This window comes from Lonchura striata, chromosome Z, assembly GCF_046129695.1.
Source record: "Lonchura striata isolate bLonStr1 chromosome Z, bLonStr1.mat, whole genome shotgun sequence".
NCBI lineage: Eukaryota > Metazoa > Chordata > Aves > Passeriformes > Estrildidae > Lonchura > Lonchura striata.
The window spans coordinates 64,791,797-64,814,010 of record NC_134642.1 but is presented as its reverse complement, the minus strand read 5'-3'; the positions used below and the strand labels follow the sequence as shown (position 1 = coordinate 64,814,010).

The window sequence follows — 22,214 nt, the reverse complement described above, 5'->3', positions numbered from 1 at the left end:
TTCCCTTTTTTCTGCAGTGAGAATGGGCAACCGCTTGTCTCCTGCCCGGCGGGATTTTTACCTCCACGTTAAATCCTCCCTTGTTTTGGGTAACATTTCTTTTAAAAAGAGGGACCTTAAGGCTTTTGTTAATCTTATTTTCGATAACTTCCCTGACACCTCCAGGGATGATTTTTCTTCTCTTATTTTCTGGGGAAATATTGGGAAACTGTTATACGCATTACAAGTAAAGGGGAATTTTTCTGTGGGGCATTTTTTTCCACTCTTTCATTCTATTTACACTTTATTTAAACAAAAGGGTGAGAGTTGGGTCCCCAGTTCTCCTAACCTTCATCCCGCCCCCCCCACTCCTAACTCGGTTTCCCCTAAGGGTGGGTCGGGCAGCAGACCCTGCCATAACCAGGCACAGGGCTGCTACCGTCTCCCTGCTGCTCCCCGCCCCACTCTGTCCTCTCCTCGTCCTGGGACTGGCCATCCCAGTGCGACTCTTTCCTCTCCCCAAAGCCCTCAAACCCCTGTACCCAGTTTAAAACCATGTTATTCGATTCCTGATCTCTGTCACCACACCTCACAAAATGGCGCCGGCCACATGGCCGAGCAGCCCGCCACCGAGGGACAAAATGGCGCCTCCTCTCCACCTCCTCACTCCCTTCGGGCCCCTGCCAGTCCCCCTCAGGTTCCACCCCCGTCGAGTGCCGCCCCTGCGTCGGGTCCCGCCCCTACCACCGCGTCGATTGTTACGTCGTCGGGACCCGCCCCTCCAGCCCCCATGGCCACACCCCTGGGTGGGCCCCCGGCGGGAGGGACCGGCCTGCAGGAAGGCCACGCCCCGGTGGGAGGGACCGGCCTGCAGGAAGGCCACGCCCCGGTGGGAGGGACCGGCCTGCAGGAAGGCCACGCCCCGGTGGGAGGGACCGGCCTGCAGGAAGGCCACGCCCCGGTGGGAGGGACCGGCCTGCAGGAAGGCCACGCCCCGGTGGGAGGGACCGGCCTGCAGGAAGGCCACGCCCCGGTGGGAGGGACCGGCCTGCAGGAAGGCCACGCCCCGGTGGGAGGGAACCCCCTGCCGGAAGGCCACACCCCGGTGGGTGAGCCTGGCCACGCCTCCCCTCAGGCCTCTTCTGGTTCCCACGCCACCGGAACCGGAAGTCGGCCTGGCCGGAAGCAGGCCATCTTGGCCTGCCGGGCTTCATGCCACCGAAGCCCACCGGCCAAGGGGAAGGTCCGAGCCCTTGCTCGTCCTGCCTCATCCTCCGATGAGGATGAGGACAGCGACAGCCCCCGGCCCACACCTAGGCCGGGAGGTGGGTGGGCCCGGATCAGGGCAGAGGCAATTAAGGATGGGGATTTAGAATTCGCAAAAGATCTGGGGCCGTTCGCAGCACCTGTGGTGAGGACCAGGGGGCAGCGGCCACACTGGGAGCAACTCCCATATGTGGAGATTAAAGAACTGAGGAAGGCTGCCAAAGACTATGGTCGAGACTCTCCTTTCTTTAAGAATGTATTGGACCTCACTTTCTCGGGCCATACATTGGTCCAGCATGACGTTAAATATATTGCCAAGTCCCTGCTCACTCCCACCGAGCTTTTATTGTGGGACATTCAATGGAGAAAGCTCCTCAAGCCTCTTCTGAAAAAACACAATTTAGCAGAGGCAATTGGAGAGGGAGAGGAAGCCATAGAAGCCCTGGCAGGGGAGGGGGAGTTCAGCCAGCCAGAGGACCAAATACTGTTACCCACGGAGGTCCTAGATGACATCAAGGAGGCTGGCCGAGCGGCACTGTTAAAAATCCCCGATGGGAAAACCCCGCTCCAGAACTTTTCAGCTATTACCCAGGGCCCAGAGGAATCTTTCATAAAATTCGTGGACCGGCTGAGGGAGGCCATCGACCGGCAGATAGACCATCCTGCAGCGAGGGAAGAGCTCCTGAGAAAGATGGCCATGACCAACGCGACAGCCGAGACAAAGAAGATATTAAGGACTTTACCTCAGGACCCCGAACCCACCATCGCACAGATGGTGGAGGCCTGCACGAAAGCCGCCTCCACCGAGACCACTGTCGCCCTTGCAGTAAGTAAGGGGATTGGGGAGGCAATGTTGACGATGAACACCATCCGGTGCTTCGGGTGTGGCCAGATGGGCCACATACAAGCCAACTGCCCATACTGGCCCCCGGAGCAACCACACTACTCGTACACACCCTCCCCAAGACCAATACCCAGGAACCCGATGCCCTACCATCAGCAGGCGGGAAACGGGTCGCGGAGCGCGGGGAGGGGCCGCGCAAGGACAACAAGTGGCCCCTCACAGCGCCCAGGCCTCCCCACCATCCGGGAGGACCGGTGGCCCAGCGGACAGTTCCGGAGGGTTGGCGGAGCCACGACGACGGGCTCCGCCTCTTCCGTAGAACCCGCAACTTAAATTCAGACACTCACCGGGTCCTCAAAAGCTCCATCACTGTGACTCTCCAGGATGAGGACCTGGTGAGAGTTCCCGCTGGGTTCCTGGAACCCCCTTACCGTAATTGTGAGGTAACAGTGTTAATACTCGGAGATTGCAGGCTCACACCAGACCGTGTTACCGTCGTTCCTGAAGTGGTGTGTTTTCAGCCGGGGTCCGAGGTCACCGTCTCAGTCGTCTGCCATCAACCACCTTGCACCATCACCAAGGGGCTCCCCTTCGCTGCCATGTACCTCCTCGACGTGGCCGACCTCACCGATCCACCAGCACAGGACTATTTCGCTGGACATGACTCCGGGGAAGACAATTTTGTCTTCCTCACACAAAATGTTTGCAAATCCAGACCAATGATTGAGACTGTTTTATCGCTTCAGGGAAAGTCCATCAAACTGGACCTGATGGCAGACACCGGGGCAGACGTCACCATCATACCCCGGTCAAAGTGGCCCCGCGACTGGGAGTTGGTGCCCCCTTGTGGCACAATCTCCGGAGTGGGAGGAGCTGTCAACTCCATGCGCAGCAAACACCTGGTAAGTGTGGAGGGCCCTGAGGGACAGATTGCCACCATTCGGCCTTTTGTTGTTTCATCTAACATCATGTTATTAGGCAGGGACGTTTTGTCCCAATGGGGTGCCCGCCTCGATATCCCTAGCCCTGCATGGGATTTTTAGTATGGGCCACTGCGGAGCGCACCTCCCCACCGCTGAATTGGAAGACCGATGTTCCAGTGTGGGTGGATCAGTGGCCCCTTGTGGAGGAGAAATTAAAAGCGCTCCATGAATTAGTAGAAGAGCAGGTTCGCCTGGGGCATTTAATACCCTCCACCAGCCCCTGGAACACTCCTGTCTTTGTTATTAAAAAACCTGGCAAAGACAAATGGCGCCTGCTCCAAGACCTGCGCAGGGTCAATGAGGTAATCGAGGACATGGGCCCCCTGCAGCCTGGCCTTCCCTCACCCTCCATGCTTCCCCGGGATTGGCAGCTCGCAGTCATTGACATCAAGGACTGTTTTTTCAACATCCCATTGTATCCCGGAGATGCCCCCAGATTCGCGTTCTCCGTTCCTTCCATCAATAGGGCGGAGCCTTATAAGAGGTACCAATGGGCCACTTTGCCCCAGGGAATGAAAAATTCTCCAGTGCTCTGCCAAACTTTTGTGGCCCAGGTGCTTTCGCCGATCAGAAAGCTGTTCCCTGAAGCGATCATCCTGCATTATATGGATGATGTCTTGATCTGCGCTGAAACACAAGCTTATCTGCAGATCACACTTTCCAAAACTGTTAAAGCCATTAAAGCTGCAGGGTTTGAAATTGCTGAAGAAAAGATCCAGCTGTCAGCGCCATGGAAGTATTTGGGCTTTCACATTACGGGAAGGACTGTCGCGCCCCAATCTGTCACCGTCAAAGACGACCCACGGACCCTGCGGGATCTCCAGCAGATCTGCGGTACCATCACGTGGATCCGACCTCTCCTGGGACTCACCACGGAGGAGCTGGCGCCGCTCTTCAACCTGCTACGAGGAGATGGCGACCTAGCTTCCCCTCGCGAGCTAACACCTGCCGCCAAAGGAGCCCTGGAGAGAGTCGCTGAGGCCATACGATCCCGTCAGGCCCACCGTGTGGATCGGCTCCTTCCCGTCACCCTTGCCATACTGGGTAAGTGCCCAAACTTCCATGGTCTGCTTTTTCAATGGGACGCTGGGCGGAAGGACCCACTCCTTATCATTGAGTGGCTGTTTCTCCCGCACCAGCCAGCGAAAACTATTTCAACTCCTGCAGAGTTGATGGCTAGAATAATAATAAAAGCCAGACAACGCCTCCGGACCCTCGCAGGGTGTGACCTGGCGTGCATTTACCTACCTCTTAATTTGGAACAATTGGAATCCCTGCTTCAGACAAACGAAAGTTTGCAAATTGCTTTAGACAGTTACCCTGGACAGATTTCCATTCATTACCCTAAACATAAAATATTCAAAGACACGTTATATTTGGCCCCAAAGTCATTCAAAAATAAAACACCTATTAAAGGTGCTCTCACGGTGTTCACCGATGGGTCGGGAAAATCCCACAAATCGGTGATCACTTGGAAGGACCCGGAGAGTCAGAAGTGGGAGTCTGACATCCAACTGGTTGAGGGTTCCCCCCAGATCGCAGAACTTGCTGCGGTCGTGAGAGCATTCAAAAAATTTCAGCAACCTTTCAATCTGGTAACAGATTCGGCTTATGTTGCCGGGGTAGCAGAACGGGCAGAACACGCCCTGCTCAAAGAAGTTCAAAACAAACAGTTATTCGATTTGCTCACGGAATTAATCTGGCTGATCTCCCACCGAGAGCAACTCTATTATATTATGCACGTCCGGGCTCACACAGACCTGCCAGGAGCTATTGCAGAGGGGAACCGGATGGCCGACCTCCTTGCAATGACATCTCATTACTCTGCACCTGCACTTTCATTAACCTTACCAGACATCTTTGCACAGGCAAGGCTCAGCCATGCGTTTTTCCATCAAAATGCACCTGCCCTTGCCCGACAATTTAAAATATCAAAAGAACAAGCCAAAGCCATACTAGCCACATGCCCAAGCTGTCAGTCCTTCGCCCTTCCACCGCTGCCAACGGGGATAAACCCCCGAGGGTTGGCAGCATTGGAGCTGTGGCAAACAGACATCACTCACTATAATCCTTTTGGCCGCCTGAAATACCTGCATGTGTCCATAGACACATTTTCTGGGGCCGTGTTCGCGTCACTCCACACTGGTGAGAAAACAAAAGATATCATCAAACATCTATTCATGGCATTTGCCACATTAGGAGTCCCAAAAGCCATCAAAACGGACAATGGGCCTGGATTCACCTCGACAAGATTCGCACAATTTCTACAACAATGGGGAATTGCCCATTCCACCGGCATTCCCCATAACCCCACAGGACAGGCAATAGTGGAACGCTCCCACAAAGAGTTAAAAAGGCTGCTAGAACAACAACACGATTCGGCTCTGGCCATGACACCAGTTGAAAGATTATGCAAGGCACTTTATGTTCTTAATTTCTTAAATTGTTCTGACCGAGAGCCGAATCCCCCTGCACTCAGACACTTTTGCAATAACACCAGGGCAGTTTTGAAAGAGCGTCCGCCAGTCCTCATCAGAGACCCAGAATCAAAAATCATCTCAGGGCCGTACCCTCTGATAACGTGGGGGAGAGGGTACGCTTGTGTTTCCACAGCCCAGGGTCCCAAATGGATTCCTGGAAAATACGTCAAACCGTACCTGGAGAGCACTACCACGGACCCCCCAGCGAGGAGCAACCCAGCGACCCCATCACAATCACCACCAGATAATGCAGTGGCGTGGCGACGGAGAAAAAAGAAGAGGACCGGAAGACCACCCAACATCGTCTCCCGGGTCCTCATCACAAGGACATACCTACCTCTGCAAGACTTAACAACTTCCGCCACCCCATCCCCTCCTGTGCCGTTCCCTCTACCCTCATACCTAACCCGTCATCCCTTTACCCCTCCGTCCTGAAATTTATTTTTATTTTAACCCAAAAGGGGGAGCTGGGGGAGGGGAGGGAACCAAATGTATGTTGGTAATATTGTTTTGTTTAATTTTAGTACTAGGATGGCTGCCAGAACATCATTCACCCAAAAGAAACAACAGAAGATGTCCCACTGCGCCCAGCTGGTTGCAGCCACGCTTTCCATCCTCCTGTGGCTGCATGTAGCAGATGGCTGGGTGGTACCACAGCCGAAAGAAAACGTCTGGATCACGCTGGCAAAGTCCTTGCAGCAGGATAACCTATGTCTGGCCATGGGCAACGTGGACAATCCCCTGTCCACTTGCCTGGTAGGGGTCCCCTTGGTAGCTGATGATTGGCCGGTATCCAATTCCGACCTGCTCCGAACCACGGGTAGGAGGCCTAACCCGGTCGATACTTGGGATGAGTGGACCAAAATTTTGCCCAACAGCAAAGAGGAACCCCAAGAATTAGACTTACTGGGGTCCTCCACAGCTAGATATTGTGTCAAATTCTATTATAGGAGGCCAAGTCAAAATTGGCACGGAATTGACTTGGCCAAAGACACATACCGGAAAGATGTAGCACCTATCAGTAAAAAATATAACAGCCAAACCTGGTGCAATTATACTAGCCAGGTGATTTCGGTTTCATCCACTCATCCCAAGACATTGCCCAGGGGAATGTTTCTTATCTGTGGGGACAGAGTATGGTCGGGAATTCCATCTCGGCTCCAGGGAGGCCCATGCAGCCTTGGCAAGCTTGCTACCCTCACTCCAAACAGAACTCAAATTCTAGATTGGAAAAAAGAAAGACAATTGGCACGCACCAAAAGATCATATGCTCAATTCGACGAAAATTGTGACTCCGAAATTTACGATTGGGGAAAAACAAAGAGGGTCGCTGTATCCATCTTTTTACCATGGTATGCAGCCGCTAAAGCCCTCGGTGAGCTTTCTCACCTGGAGTGTTGGATAAGCAAGCATGCCAACGCCTCGTCTGCCGCCCTCTCCGATCTTCTGGCAGACCAGCAAACCACCAGGCAAGCCACATTACAAAACAGAGCGGCTATTGATTTCCTGCTGCTCGCCCATGGCCACAGCTGCGAGGACTTCGAAGGATTGTGTTGCTTCAATTTAACATCACGGAGCACTTCCATCCAAGCCAACATCCAGCGGATCCGGACCGAAGTACAGGACATCAAAACGGAAACTTCGGCTGTGGACCCCGTCCACAAACTATTGATGCAGTGGGGCATTCCCGGGTGGGCAGCCTCCATTTTAAAAGGACTCTTTTGGATTTTCATAATTATCCTTCTCATTTCAGTTGCCTTAACCATCTTCAAAAAGACGCTTACCAAGACTTTGGCAAATATTTATTTAATTAACAAGAACGGGGGAGATGTGGGAGGGGACTTGGGAAACTGTCCCCCCGAATTACCCTGGGAGGTGACAGGTGTGTAGTTCCCTGCCTCCCCTGTTATCAATCAGTATGTCTGTCATCCCTTGGTGCTAGAAAATTCTTTGTTCTTTATACCTCCATTGGTTCCTTCCCTGAAGCCGCTCTTTCCCCTTACCCTCATTGGTTATAACCCTGCCACTCGACCCTGACTCTGCCCCCGAAGCCTTCCCTCACTGAACGCTTCATGCCTGGACCCTCCCTCTCTTGTCCCCGTTATAATCCCGATTCCGCCCCCTGTTCGAGGCTCTCAGAGCGAGCTCCCTCCCGGAGTGGTTGTTTTCCCTTCGCTCCCTGAATTGCTGTTCCTCAATAAACGCTCCTGGAAAAAAGCCGCCTGTGAGCCGTCCCGCCTTCATAGAGGAAGATTTCATTACGCTATCCGGCTTTCGAGGACTCGGCTCTCTGACAAGCAGAGTGGTCTGAGACCCAGAAGCCGCAACAAGTGGAAGAGTTGCACTGTGTTTCTGTGTGCAGAGATGGGTGTAGTGAACAGAAAACATTTGTACCGGTATGCCTTGTTTAATTGCATGTTTTTGATACGTGGTGTCTCTTCTTGAAGCGCTTTCTTTGCTGTTATTTCCAATTGTTTTAGTTGTTTAATAGGATTGTTATATGAACCAGAGGGAATCTGTAATAAAAGTACTGAAATGCAATGTCTTAGGAATGTAAGGGATAAGTTAATGAACAGTCTAATATTTGCCTTTCTCTGCATCTCAAGAATGTATTTTTAGTTCTCCTGATCTTTTAGTCTGTTTGTCTTGGTACAACAGAGCTTGAAATTTAGAATATGAATCTGTTAATGGCATTACATATGTATAACTGAGTTTACAGCAAACTTTTCATTCTGCCAGAGAATAATTCTCAAGGAATTATAGAGTAGCACTTGCAATGATGGATGTGAAGTAGCTCCCTCAGATGATGTGCCTGTTTTTTGGCTACTTATGCACTGCTTTCTAACACATCGCACTGCTGCGTGGGGGCCAGGGCTCTTGATACAGCATGCTTTCATTGGTATGATTTCAGGCAAACGTGTGGAATAGCTTAAAGGTTTAACTCTGTCAGTGTGTATTTCTAGGGGGAACTGCAGGTGTGAAATGTGGGCGCAGATACAAAGGCCACCAAAATACGCCAGGCTGATATTCTCTGGTTTAGTTTGTTTCTCCTTTTGCTCTTTGTAGGCTTTTTTTGACTTGGAGCAATGCTCTGGAAGAGTCTGGTTTTCTTCAAAATACCTATGAAAGTAATATCTGTTTTGAAAAATATCTATTGCAAGCACTGCAGGACATGCTATAAATATGACGTCTAAATGTGTGATGGGTTTGTCACTTTACCCACAGGGATGCATAAAAAGCCAGCAATGTTAATTTTTAAGTACAATTTTTGAGCAGTGTTTTTGTGACCTTCCTCTGTGTCTGCATAAATGACCTTTTAACTTGTCTTCACAGAAAAGAAAGAAGTAAACAAGACAAGTGGTCGACTTAATGATGGTATCCCCCAGGTCCCAGGGAAAAGAGGGGAATCAGAGTTTGATTCCTTCAGGCAGTCACTACCAGTTCTTGAAAAACAGGAAGAAATTGTCCAAACCATAAAGGACAATAAAATTGTTTTGATTATAGGAGAGACTGGATCAGGAAAAACGACGCAGGTATGTTGCTTCAATGAAATAAAAACTATAACAGTATTTATTCTAAACTAATGCCAATTGTGTAACATTTGTGATGTGGGGTACTTTGATGCTATTTCAAGGCTTTCCTTTTCCTGTGTGATTGAAAATGTTGTTCCAATTTATTTTCTTGCTTTTGAAACACTAAGCCTCTAGATAGGTACTAGAAGCAAAAATGATTCCTTACAATTTTCTGGTAGATACCATTTTTTCATTAAAATAATACAAAATATTGAAGGGAAAGTAGCTGTGATGTTTGTATAACCCTTTTTCTTCTAAGGCTAGTTCTGTTCTTAGTATCCAGAGTAATCTATTTTTTGTGTTAAAATGTGAGATTATCTGCAGGGCTTTGGTTTTTTTTTTAGATTTCTCTGAAGCAGGAGGGAGGCACTGTAAGGTTTTTCTTTAAAAAAAACCTAAATAGGTTATACTTAGAAATTTACTTTCTGCTAATTCAGATATGCTTGCTATGATAATTGTAATGAAAAGTCTTTTGCAATGTGCAATATTGATATGCAGTTAATGGTTTCCCTGTGCTAACAAAGCTGTGACTTTCTCAAAAAGCAAATTTGAACCACTTCTTTACAGATCCCTCAATTTATCCTTGATGACTGCTACAAGAATGGAACTCCCTGTCGTGTGTTTTGTACTCAGCCAAGACGTTTAGCAGCTGTTGCAGTGGCTGAAAGAGTGGCAGCAGAAAGAAGAGAGAAGATTGGCCAGACAATTGGTTACCAGATCCGGTTAGAGAGCAGGTACCAATGATATTTCTAAGTGTCGGTTGAACTTGTATTGGTCTTATGAATCTTGTGTACATTGAAACTGCAGCCTCACAGGTGGGATATGTTACTGCAGGTAAGGAATACGTAAGGGTGAAAAAGATGGCTTTCTTCCTGTGTTTTGCAGTTTGATGTAGAAGGCTGTCTTACAGAACTGAATCTCGGGTATTTTCTGTTGATTTCTTCTGCATGGAAATCCTTGTCTGATTTTCAGATCAAGTCTACACTTTCTTCTTTCCCCCCCCCCCCTCTGCTTTTAACATGTGTGGATTCAAAAGGTCTGCAAGCTTTGAAGGTAGGTGTGAAAACCAGCATGCTGTAACAAATGTTATGTAGTGAGAGTTGATAGGAGCCATAAAAGGGAAAACAAAAAAATTGGAATGTGACTGATGAAGCTGAGCATTATTTATCAGTCTAGTCTGGATTAAATGTATTCTTCTTCAGCTGCTGTGTTTAAAACATGAAGTGATGTAAAAGTAGAGATTTCAGTATCACTTGATGAATTTGTCTGTAAAGCAGAGCATGAATGGATTGTTTGGGGTTTTTACATCTTTGCACCGTGTAGCGAAATGACATTTAAGGGAAAGGCCAGCAGTTGAGATAATGAGTGACCAGAAGATGGCTAAAGGTTGTGTTGCTTGAGTGAACAAAGATAACACATAGCTGGTGAAAATGAATGCACTTGAACAATGAAGCCACAATAAGAATTCAAATATGTGTATGAAAGCTCACAAGGATATTAAGAGATTAGAAGAGCTGGTGAAGATGTGTCACAAATAAGATGGATGATTAATATATGGAAGTACTATGCTGGCAGAAGAAGAGCAAAGTCAGGTGAAAATGGTAGAATTACTGGAAGCAGTGCAGAAAATCCAGAAAAAATGACGGGAGACAAGTCCATTCTATAATGTCAACAAGTCTCAGTTTATTTCAAGCACACATGTATAGTTATACCTGTTATAATGAAGCTTATGCATATTGCAAAATTTAAGCTCATCATTGGTGTATGAAAAACAGGTCAATCCCGCCTTTGGAGCTTTCTAAGCTTGCTTTGTTTTCCCTTACATTTATCTTTTGCTGAACATTCTACTGTTGGGAACCAGCTTAGCCAAGGACATAAGATATTATTGCTACATCTGCTATTGCTGCACTGTGCAATTTTCAGCTACTGCTTCACTAACTGCATGTAGTCATGTCCTTTCTCACTAAGCCATTCATCCACAAAACTCTCCATATTTCCCCCGTTTTTGTTTTGGACCATTAAGTTAGTTGTCCACATCTTTTGAACCATGCGTTCTACCAGCTTCTGAAGACAGTTAAACAGGCAGGGCAAAATCAGCAAGAGTAGTAAAACAACAATCAAGATTCCTACTACATACATGATAAAAGTTCTTAGCCAAGGACCGATCCCTAAACTTTTAAGCCATTCTTCTATCCCCAGACCATCTTCTTCTTTTAATTGATGAAGGCCCTGTTGTAGTTCTTTAATCTTAGCATGTATTGATACAGAATGATCAGAGAGATTCATGCAACACATTCCTTCAAATTCCTCACATCCATGTCCCTGGGCTAACAACAAAAAATCAATTGCTGCTCTGTTCTGTAGTACAGCATGATTTACACTTTGTACATCCATAGCAAGCATAGCTAAAACCTCTGATGTTTTGTTAAGTTCATCTTTAGTCCAGCATCCCAATTGTTCAGCTAACACCATAGCCTTTCTGGCAGCTTCTCCTGGTAACAGGGTTGCCACTATTACCTGTTTTAGGGTCCCTATACCTGACCCATACTTCTTTGCCCTTTTTGCTTATTTCTTTTTGTCCATAATGTCTCATTGCAGGTGGTGCCTCTGAATCCCCAAATACACACAAATGATTAAGAACAAAGAGCACTTTCATTAATCTTTCCTGAACATCTCCAATCTCTCTATGTTTTTCCAGATATCTCTTCAAAGTTCCATTTGCCTTTCTACAATTGCTTGTCCAGTGGGAGAAGGTGCTATTCCTGTAATGTGCTTAATTCCCCATGATTTTAAAAATCTATTCACCCTGCCACCAATGTATGCAGGACCATTGTCTGTCTTAATCTGCTTTGGCACTCCCATTACTGCAAAACAACTACACAAATGCCTTATAACATGTAATGCTTTTTCTCCAGCTTGAGCTGTTGCCCAGATGTATTTACTATATGTATCTATAGTAACATGAACATATTTCAAGCGACAAAAACTATTTACATGAGTAACATCCATCTGCCAGAGTTCATTAGATGAAAGACCTCGTGGGTTAACTCCCCATCCCATGCCATGACCCCCATTATGATGACTACAGATAGGACAAGCTCTCACTATAGCAGTGGCATCTGCATGGGATATTCCAAACTCCCGTTGTAACCCTTTTGCGTTCTGATGAAACATAGAATGTGCCTCCCTAGCAAGCATTTGCCTTGATAAAGGAGAAGTTTGAGTCACTGTGACAAGCTTATCTGCCCGGGCATTACCCTCTCCTAAGCCAATTTCCCATTTGTGACTTCTTATATGAATGATAGCATAAGGATGTTCTCGGATTTTTACTGCTTTTTGAAGTTGTATGAACAGTTCAAATAGTCTCTGATTTTGTACTTCCTTGATAGCAGCATCCTCTATTCTTTCCACAACACCAACTACATACAAGGAATCTGTAACAATATTCAAAGGCCCCTTCAGGACTGTTAGAGCCCAAACCACAGCTGCTAACTCCAAGGTCTGAAGGGTATCTGAGTCATTTGCAGTAAGAATTTCATGATTCCAGACTCCCTGCTCCTGCCATGTAATTGCTGCTGTTCTTGACCTCTTCCCTGCATCTGTGTATGCTGTTATTGCACCAGGAATCGGCTCCTTTTCTCTCTGTGGCCGAACCATCCAACTCAATTTTCCAATCCACTGTAATGGAGGATTTTTAATACTTTCAGTTATGACAGCACCTCCTATTCCTAGCAGAGCTTCCTGCAGTTCTTCACTATTAACCAAATACCATTGTAAAGAGTCCTTTTTCATAGGAATCTGTATTAGTTCAAGCTCTCGCCCATCAACCTGCAAAATTCTCTCACGACCTCGTTTTATCAAAGCTGCTAACAGTTCAATTTTTTGAATTAAAGTCTTTGTTTGCTGAAGTGGAGGGGATAGCCATTCCAACACCCTTATCTCCCCCGTTTTTGTTTCTAGCTGGGTTAAAGCTTCCAGCAAATGTTTTTCACCACACCATATAGTGAGATTAAGCGGGATTCCCAGTATTCGCCGATGTACTAGACCCTGAACCACACAGTCTGTAATTTGCTGAAGAGTTCTTTTCTGCTGAGGATTAAGGGTCACTGGTGCTGTTGGGTCTGTGCCCTTCACTAAGGGTCTAAGAGAATCTAACAGTTCATTTGGAAGGCCCACTATAGGTTTAAGCCATTGTAAATCACCTAGTAATTTCTGAGCATCATTTAAAGTAACAATCTGTGTTTTCAGTTCTAATTTCTGAGGCGTTACCAAGCTTTGAGACAATATCCATCCCAAGTATTTCCAAGGAGGAGATAACTGTATTTTCTCTGGGGCCACAACAAGCTTAAAACGTCCCAGCAAGTTTTGTACATGTTTAACCTGTTGACTCGTAAATGATTTAGGCTGAGCAATCAAAATATCATCCATATAGTGATAAATGATAGCTTGTGGCCACTGTTGCCTCAATGGTTGTAATGCAGAATCTATGTAAAGTTGACATAAAGTAGGGCTGTTACGCATACCCTGAGGCAAAACCGTCCATTCAAATCTTTGATCTGGACCTTCTCTGTTCAGAGCTGGCAAAGTAAATGCAAAGCGCTTTGTATCCCTGTCATGCAAAGCTATTGTAAAAAAGCAATCTTTGAGGTCTATTATCAATAGAGGCCATCCTTCAGGTAGCATTGCTGGATTAGGCAGACCTGGCTGTAGTGCACCCATTGGCTCCATCTGTTTATTAACCTCCCGCAAGTCATGTAACAAGCGGTATTTCCCTGACTTTTTCTTGATTACAAAGATAGGGGTATTCCAAGGACTTGTAGACAATTTCAGATGCCCTTGTTGATATTGTTCAGTGACCAAGGCATGAGCATGTTGCAGACTTTCCCTTTTTAAAGGCCATTGCTTTACCCATATAGGCTCATCACTTTTCCAAATTATGGGAATTGGGAAAGTCCAAGCAATGGCTATTATCCCAAAGGGTGCTCCTTTGTCAGGACAACCCCTAACTGTGTTAAAATGTCTCACCCAACTAGGCATTGCACCGTAGGTGGTAACTGAACAACAGAAAATATTGCCTTTATGACTTTACCATCTATTGAGACAGTAAGAGGTGGCGAGCGACTTGCAAGAGTTAAACCTCCAACTCCTGTTACTGCTGTAGCAGCTGGCTGTAAGGGCCAATGTGCAGGCCAACACTGTGGTGCAATAATACTTGAATCAGCACCCATGTCCAGCAAACCTGTAAGCATGCATTTTGTCCCTTATACTCCAACAAAACCTCTTTTCTTGGTCTGTCATTCAGATCCAAAGTTAATAGAGTCAAGCCTCCTGTAGATCCAAATCCATCTCCTCCACGGCTTTTCCGTGAGGATACAGCCTTAGTAACTTGCTCCAGAGGAACCAATTGAGCGATCCTTTGTCCTTTATTAATCCGAATAGGAGGAAACTGAGTGTGAACCATAATCATAATTTCACCAGTATAGTCTGCATCAATGACACCAGGCAGCACAAATAATCCAAGCATAGAGGCCGATGATCTTCCCAATAACAAAGCTCCCATTGTCCTGCCCTCTATTATAATAGGTTCATTAACTCCAGTGGGGACCTTCTGCGGCTGTGGTGTCATTAAAGTCACTTCTACTGCGGCTGCCAAGTCCATCCCGAGGCTCCCTCTTGTGGCTGGACGCAAGGTGTCACTGTTGGAAAGGCTGGAGCAGCTATTTGTGTCGGAGCGCGGCTGCTCTTGTTCGCGCTGTTTCGGGCGTTTCCCGGTCTCCTCTTACAGGCAGCAATGTTATGAGTATCCGATTTGCACTTAGGACACCATACTCCAGCAGCAGAGCATTCTCGCCGAACGTGTCCTGTCCCTCCACATCGGAAACATCTCATACGGCTGCTGTAAACATTTCCCTGGGTTGCTACTGACGCTTGGAGGGGTGCAAGAGCAGCTAACACTTGTGTCTGTGAAGCTTTTGCCTGCTCTTTTAATCCCTCCCCCAGCTCTTTAATAGCCTCAACTAAAAATGCCTGCTGCCCCGTTGGTATAGTAGCCATCCTCTCTAGTGCATCTTCTATAGTCCAATTAGCTCCTAATGTGTTTAACACACTTCTTGTAGAAGCATTACAATTTTGCAAAGCACACTGCTTCAACAATGATCCACGCATAAACTCAGGCACTCCAGCTCTCTTTATTGCTGCCGCTGCCTTATCAATAAACGCTCCAAAAGTCTCATCCCTTCCTTGTTTAATTCCCATATACGCTGGCAAACCTCCTGGGTCTTTCACCTTATCTATAGCCCTTCGAGCTAGTCGCATTGCCTCTCGACACTTCTCAGGTCCTAGCATAGCTTGTGCCTCAGTGTGAAAATATGGTCCTAAGCCCATTAATTCATCTACAGTTACTCCATGAAGGGGATCTCCAGGCTGTCTTTGTATAGCTACAGCTTCATTAACTTCTGCCTGCCAGTGTGCACCAAACAAAAGCCTCTGATGTGTCGAGAAAATCAGCTTAGCAAGACTTCTACAATCTCCTGGTAGCAATATATTAGTACTCCAAACATAATCCAATATCTGCCTAGCCGGTTCACTAGTAACTCCAAATTGACTCACTGTAGCTCGCAACTGTGACAACAACTTCTAATCTAAACGGTGTAATCTGAGCTGTTAACCCTCCGCCTGCCTGCTGCTGAAAAATTACAGGACAAGCCAGTTCTGCTGCTAGTTCCAAAGCCTGCCCATCTCCTTTGTCCAGCTCCTCTCTTGCCAAAGTCGCCCAAACTTCCCTCCGTTCCCTGGCCAGAGCCTCCGTTAGGTCAGACTCTGCCCTAGGGGTCGGCTTACTGACAGACAAACTTTGACAAACTGTCGATTTCTGTTCTGAGGGGGCTGGAGGAGCCGTGGGCTCGCAACGTGACTCTGTTTCCGTGTCCTCAGGCACAGGTCGCAATGGAGGTAACTCCACTGTAGACACAGCAGGTGGCATGGAAACACCAGGCAACCAATCCTCCCCGCTAAAACCTCTATTTTTCTCTAGTGCTGAAGTTCTCTGCCCGGCAGCTTTCTTTTCTGCCTGATGTTATAATAACTCATTGTGAACTACCTTCCACCACTTTCCCAACTTTTTAGCTGTCTTATCATCATCTAAAACTTCCTCCCACAGTTTATCCCCGAACTTACGCCACTCAGACAACTCATGTACTGTATGAGGATTTACAAAGAACCCCTTAGAATACCCATATGTTAATAACCCTGGCAGATCTTTTTGCAAATCAATGCCTTTAATCTGCCTTCTCTGCAAGAATGCAGTAAATAAATCATATGCTGCTTGCCTCTCCATACCTATATTGTCAGCGCTGTTGCAGCCCTCCGAGGTCGTCGGCAGCACATATCGGCCAGGCTTGCCTCTGCAGTCACCTGGGACACGGTGCACTCTATTTCAGTTCAGCACTTTTGCCGTCCTGGCTGCATCGGGACCCGAACCCTTTTTCGTCACTCCACCGTGGTGCCTATCACGTCGATCGGGTCACCATTTTGTGGAAAAAATGACGGGAGACAAGTCCATTCTATAATGTCAACAAGTCTCAGTTTATTTCAAGCACACATGTACAGTTATACCCGTTATAATGAAGCTTATGCATATTGCAAAATTTAAGCTCATCATTGGTGTATGAAAAACAGGTCAATCCCGCCTTTGGAGCTTTCTAAGCTTGCTTTGTTTTCCCTTACATTTATCTTTTGCTGAACATTCTACTGTTGGGAACCAGCTTAGCCAAGGACATAAGATATTATTGCTACATCTGCTATTGCTGCACTGTGCAATTTTCAGCTACTGCTTCACTAACTGCATGTAGTCATGTCCTTTCTCACGAAGCCATTCATCCACAAAACTCTCCATAGATATTAGGAGATTAGAAGAGCTGGTGAAGATGTGTCACAAATAAGCTGGATGATTAATATATGGAAGTACTATGCTGGCAGAAGAAGAGCAAAGTCAGGTGAAAATGGTAGAATTACTGGAAGCAGTGCAGAAAATCCAGCTTGAGAAAAATCAATACAATTACTCCAGGGAAACACTGAAAGGGGGAGATAACAATATTTTGAGCTGTGGACAAAAGAAATTTGGAGTGGAGATGTTGAGAGGTGTTTCTAGTAACACAGAAACGTAATTTTTAAGGTTTTCTTAACTGTCCTCCAGAGAAAAGCTGTAGAGTACAGTACAGAGGAACTTTTCAGCTCTTTTAGGATGGCAGTAGCAGAGGGAGTAGTGAGAATTGCTGTTGTTATTGGGACAGCTAACTGTGCCCCAGGTATAGAATTGTAACATTTCAGTATTTTCACCTCCTGAAAAACCAGAGGATCAAGCAGATGCCTCTGTGATTTAGTCAGCTGTAATGAATTGTGTCTTCAAGGCAAGGCTGTGGGGAGGCTTCTGTGAGGAGGTGCCAGAAGCCTCTCCCGTGTGTGACAGAGCCGGTGCCAGCCAAGGCAGACCTGCCTCTGGCCAAGGCTGAGCCTATCTGCGATGGTGATAGTGCCTCTGGGACAGTGGGGAATGGGGGAGGAAAACCTGCACAACAGAGGCAGCGGTTCCGGAAGAGCAGTGAAAGCATGTGAGAGAAGCAGCTCTGCACACAGGAAGGTCAGTGCAGGAGGGGAGGAGATTCTCCAGGTGCCAGAGCAGCCCATGGTGCAGCCCATGGTGAGGCAGCTGTGGCCCAGCAGGCCGTGGAGGTCCGTGGTGCAGCAGGGATCCTCCTGTGAAGGATTCTGTGTTGGAGCAGGTAGATGCTTGAAGGAGATTGTGATCCTCTGGGAAGTCTGTGCTGAAACAGGCTCCTGGCAGAAGCTGTGGCCCCAGGGAGGGAGCCACACAGAAGCAGGTTTGCTGTCAGGATTGTGACCCTGTGGGGTCTCACACTGGAGCAAACTGTTCCTGAAGTACTGCACCCTGTGGAAAAGGACCTGTGCTGCAGCAGTTCCTGGAGAACTGCAGCCGATGGGAAGGACCCATATTGGAGAAACTCGTGGAGAGCCCACTTTCCCGTGGGAGAGACCCACATTCTCCTTATCTTTCTCTGGGGCCTGGGAGTCATTTTTTTATGTTTCCTCTCCCTTGCCTGTGGAGAGGACAGATAGAGTGGCTTGGGTAGGCACCTGGCTCATCCCACCACATGTAGACAAGTACAAAGGCTATATCCAAGCACAGGCTGAGGAATTGGAACCTGGTTTTCCACATGGAATTTTCTAGTAAAATGAATGACATGCAGGGTTTCTTCACAGTTTTCTTTTACTTCCTTATTTATTAAAATTGAATCTTATTCTTTCAATTAATACATTGTCCAGAGTTTTGAGATGCAAGCACTACAAATTGTTAGGAAATGTCTGGGAAAAGGCATAGTTTAAAAACAAGTGGTGTGCATTAATCTTTTGAGGAGGGAACTGTAATTTCTCTTCTGGTCAGCAGCTGCATTAATTTTTGATCCATGGAAAGCTTTAAATGGTGCAAACCCCTGAGTTGTCTCTGTGATGTGATCCATAGGGTTTCTCCAAAGACGCTGGTAACATTCTGCACTAATGACATGCTCCTTGGCACGCTGATGGCAGGAGACAGCACTCTCTCCACCGTGACCCATGTTATTGTGGTGAGCATCCTGTGGTCTTTCATGTGGGGTGGAGCAATATGTATTGCTTTGGAAAATGAGGTCTTCATTTGTTTTACTTAAATTTGCTGAGCACTTTAGGTGTTTTTGTTTGGTAGAATCTGAATCAACTTCAAAGACTTTCTGAGTCCTCAGAGTAGAATGCATGTTTTGTGCAGTTTGGTGTTTTTCTGTGTGTTTGCGTTTTTCCTGTAAAAATATCTTATTTTCATGCCAATGGTTAAGTGTGGAATCAGGAGGAGTGGAGAGGGACAGAAGTGTAAATATTTCTGAACTTCCATGGTCAGCAGAAAATCCTTAGGGAGGCTTACCTTGATGTGGTTCAATGTGATTGTGTCAGATTTTGTCTTACCATTTGTTTTAGCAATACAGGTTTTCAGTCCATTTGTTTGCCCAGAGTTTTCTAGATAATGTGGAGTCTAATTGCTAGCAAAGTATTCAGATTGTTCATTTGTGATTATGTCAATATTCCTATGATGGAATTGAATAAGTAAAGGGAACTAGAATGTTTTTGGCAAGACTTAAGTACTGAAGATGAAAAGGTAAGTTTAGGTGCCTGCCTGTTTATCAGAGTTAAAAAAGCATGAGAATGATTTATACATTCTTGATGTCAGCCTACAAACTTTGTATTTTGAGTCCTTGTTTCCTTCATTCATAATATAAATCAAAACAGAAGAATGAAAAAGATGATTAATCAGTTATGTGCCTTAACTTACAGGCTTTGTGTATGACTTGTCTAAGCAATTTGTCTGTTTTTCTGATTATGTGGTGTCATACATTTTTTTAAATGCTTATCAGTGGTGAAGTGAGAATTTATTAAAATAAGATTTGTAGTTTGTGGTGTTTTCTTGAAATTTGGCTTCAAATACAAAATCAGAGAGGTTTCAGATACTCACTTTAGCCTCTAAAGTTAAGGTGCTTACAGCTTCAGCATTGTAATGCACTCAGCGCTGATAAAAACTTTTTGAGGCATTTTTGTTTCTTTATGGATAGTTTTTTTAAAAAAACCTATTACTTAAACTAGACTCACACATATTAAGGCCTCTGTAATGTGCCACCAAAACATGTATTTTTTTTTAGAGAAGTTTGTTTTTGTTAGAAGTTGTGAATCTGTGATGGTTTTTTATCTCTTTTTTTCCCCTTTTGTTACAGGATGAAGTACATGAGAGGGATAGGTTCAGCGACTTCTTGCTAATAAAACTGAGAGATGTGCTGCAAAACCAGAATAATTTAAAACTAATTCTCTCTAGTGCTGCTCTAGATGCAAATCTCTTTATTAGGTATTTTGGAAGCTGCCCAGTAATACATAGTAAGTCTTGATCTTAACTCTTAAGTCTGAGTATACCTGCCCTGAGACTCACAGATCTTACTAAACTGTAGCAAATTATTCTGAGTAAAGGCACATGATTAATACACTGAGAATTCCAGGAATCCTTGTTCTTTCTGTATGCAGGTTTCTTGTTTCTTGACTGTTTGCACCTCATTCAAAGTGAAGTGTTTTAGTCACTGGGAGTTCTGTAAATGCAGGTACATCCTGCCCCCCTCCACTCTTAATTGAAGAAGGAGGAAGAGGTCATTGAAGTTCTGTCTTCATGCTGATACAGGACTTAGGAGCTACATGAGTGTGATATATATCAGTGCATTCCAGTAGGATCTTACTGTTCAGGCTTTTTGAAGGTTGTTACTGGTTACTGGATAAAACACAAATAACTGTACCAGTTCAGTTCAGAAATACAGGCTTAGGCAGATTGGGTTTCACATGAAAAAAGAATCACATGATTCTCTGATTTAAGGAAAATTAGTAGTTGTTCATCTAGGTAAATATTCAGAAAAGACATCCAGTTTCGCTTAGTTTGTTTGCAGACTCAGTTACCTGCAGTTAGACTACATTCAAATGCAAAGAAAAGTTACCATTATTTGCTGGTTTAATTTCATTTGACTGATCTTAAGTAAAGGCAAAATGTAAATGCGTGGGAGATGGGGGGTTTTTGTGGGTTTGCGGTTTTTGCCCCACCCTCTTGGCTTGCAGGTTTTCTGCATGGGTGACCTCCTCTGGCACCTTGCAATCCTCTTACTTTTTCAACAGTAATGTCCAACTTTAATGTGTTTTGAAAGGTAGCTTTTAAGAGAAATGCTTTATCTGGCAATCAGGTAGACTCTCTGCATGTCAGCCTTTTTAAAAAAAAATCTCAATGGTTTTAGGAAATGGGATTGCTTACTGGTTTATTTTAGCAAATGTTTGTGAGGAGGAAACCTTTTTTTCCTTCCTTTTTTTGCAGATGGAACTGTTTAGTTCTCAGTTTTGAATTTTTGCCCAGTTGAATAAGGTTTGCAGCTTGTTGGAGACAGGAATCTGGAAATTACACGTGATTTCATGTTCTCTGAATTTTTTTTGCAAGGGAGTGCCTCAGTTGTGATTGTTGTATGACTTTCCAGTTTAGTCTTTTTGCAGCTTCCTGTTCTTTCAGATCGGTCAATTTGTGTTGGAAAATCTGCTGGCAATCTCTCCCAATCTTTCCAGTTTACCACAGTGTTTGTGCTGGTTATGTAACAGGCCAATAACAATTCAAAAGATGTTTTTTTCCCGTTGTTTTTTTTTTTTTTTTTTTTTGTTAATTTAAGAATTAAAAGAAGTAGCTTTTTCTGTTAATGTAATATACAAGGTTTGAGTCTCCTTCAGCAATACAGCTGACAAAATCCTGACCACAGAAACCACATCTTGTAGCTGTGGATCGCTGTAGTACACAGAGTTTGTGATCAGTGTTGGAAGGCTTCCTCTGTGACCAGCTTCTAAAAGTATGTGAATTGTGGATTGTTCTTTCTGAAGGAAATTCCTGAGTGTTCCTGAGTCAGGTTAAGGAACAAGAAATCAAAATGTAGAGATTTTAATCTTCATGCAAAAAGCATCCTGCAATGTTGACAGATAAGGTCTAAAAAACAGTCCTGTTGAAAAAGAAATCAGGATAAATTATCAGAAGGTAAAGGCCACTGGGATGTCTCATCTGTCAAGAAGTATTCAGTAAAGAAAGCTCAGCTTTGCTGAATTAGTAGAGGACATGGATATAAGGCTGCCTTCTCACATGATTCTCATGAAAAGAAAGTAGTTCAGTACAAGGATGTACTGTCTCTGTGTGGAACCTTGCAAAAAGCTGTATTAATTGCTTATTAATTAATTACATTTTTAATCCAGATGGCAGATTTACATGGCAAGTTCTTGTTTGTAAGCCTAAACAAAAACAGCTGTTTTCTTTTTCTCGTTTAAAAAAAAATTGTAGTTAATAACTGTCAATCTTCCGAACATCTCCTGCTGGAACACTTCATAAAATTGAAGAGGTTATGGAGAAACAAGGTGGCATTTGATTTTGGAAATGTTTTGTTTTGTACAGTTTTGAGAAAAATAAACTCCAGTGAAGGTAGTTTTTTAAAAAATT

At 45.4% G+C, this 22,214-nt stretch overlaps 1 protein-coding gene across 1 annotated transcript in view; it reads left to right on the top strand.

The window, feature by feature from the left end:
- Positions 1–22,214, top strand: part of LOC144248277 (3'-5' RNA helicase YTHDC2-like) — a 38,908-nt gene that overhangs the window by 2,913 nt on the left and 13,781 nt on the right. The window contains exons 4-7 of the mRNA XM_077790273.1: positions 8,886–9,085; positions 9,692–9,858; positions 18,663–18,765; positions 19,936–20,092. Of these exons, the coding sequence (XP_077646399.1) occupies positions 8,886–9,085; positions 9,692–9,858; positions 18,663–18,765; positions 19,936–20,092 (627 nt within the window). The remainder of the gene's footprint in view (positions 1–8,885; positions 9,086–9,691; positions 9,859–18,662; positions 18,766–19,935; positions 20,093–22,214) is intronic.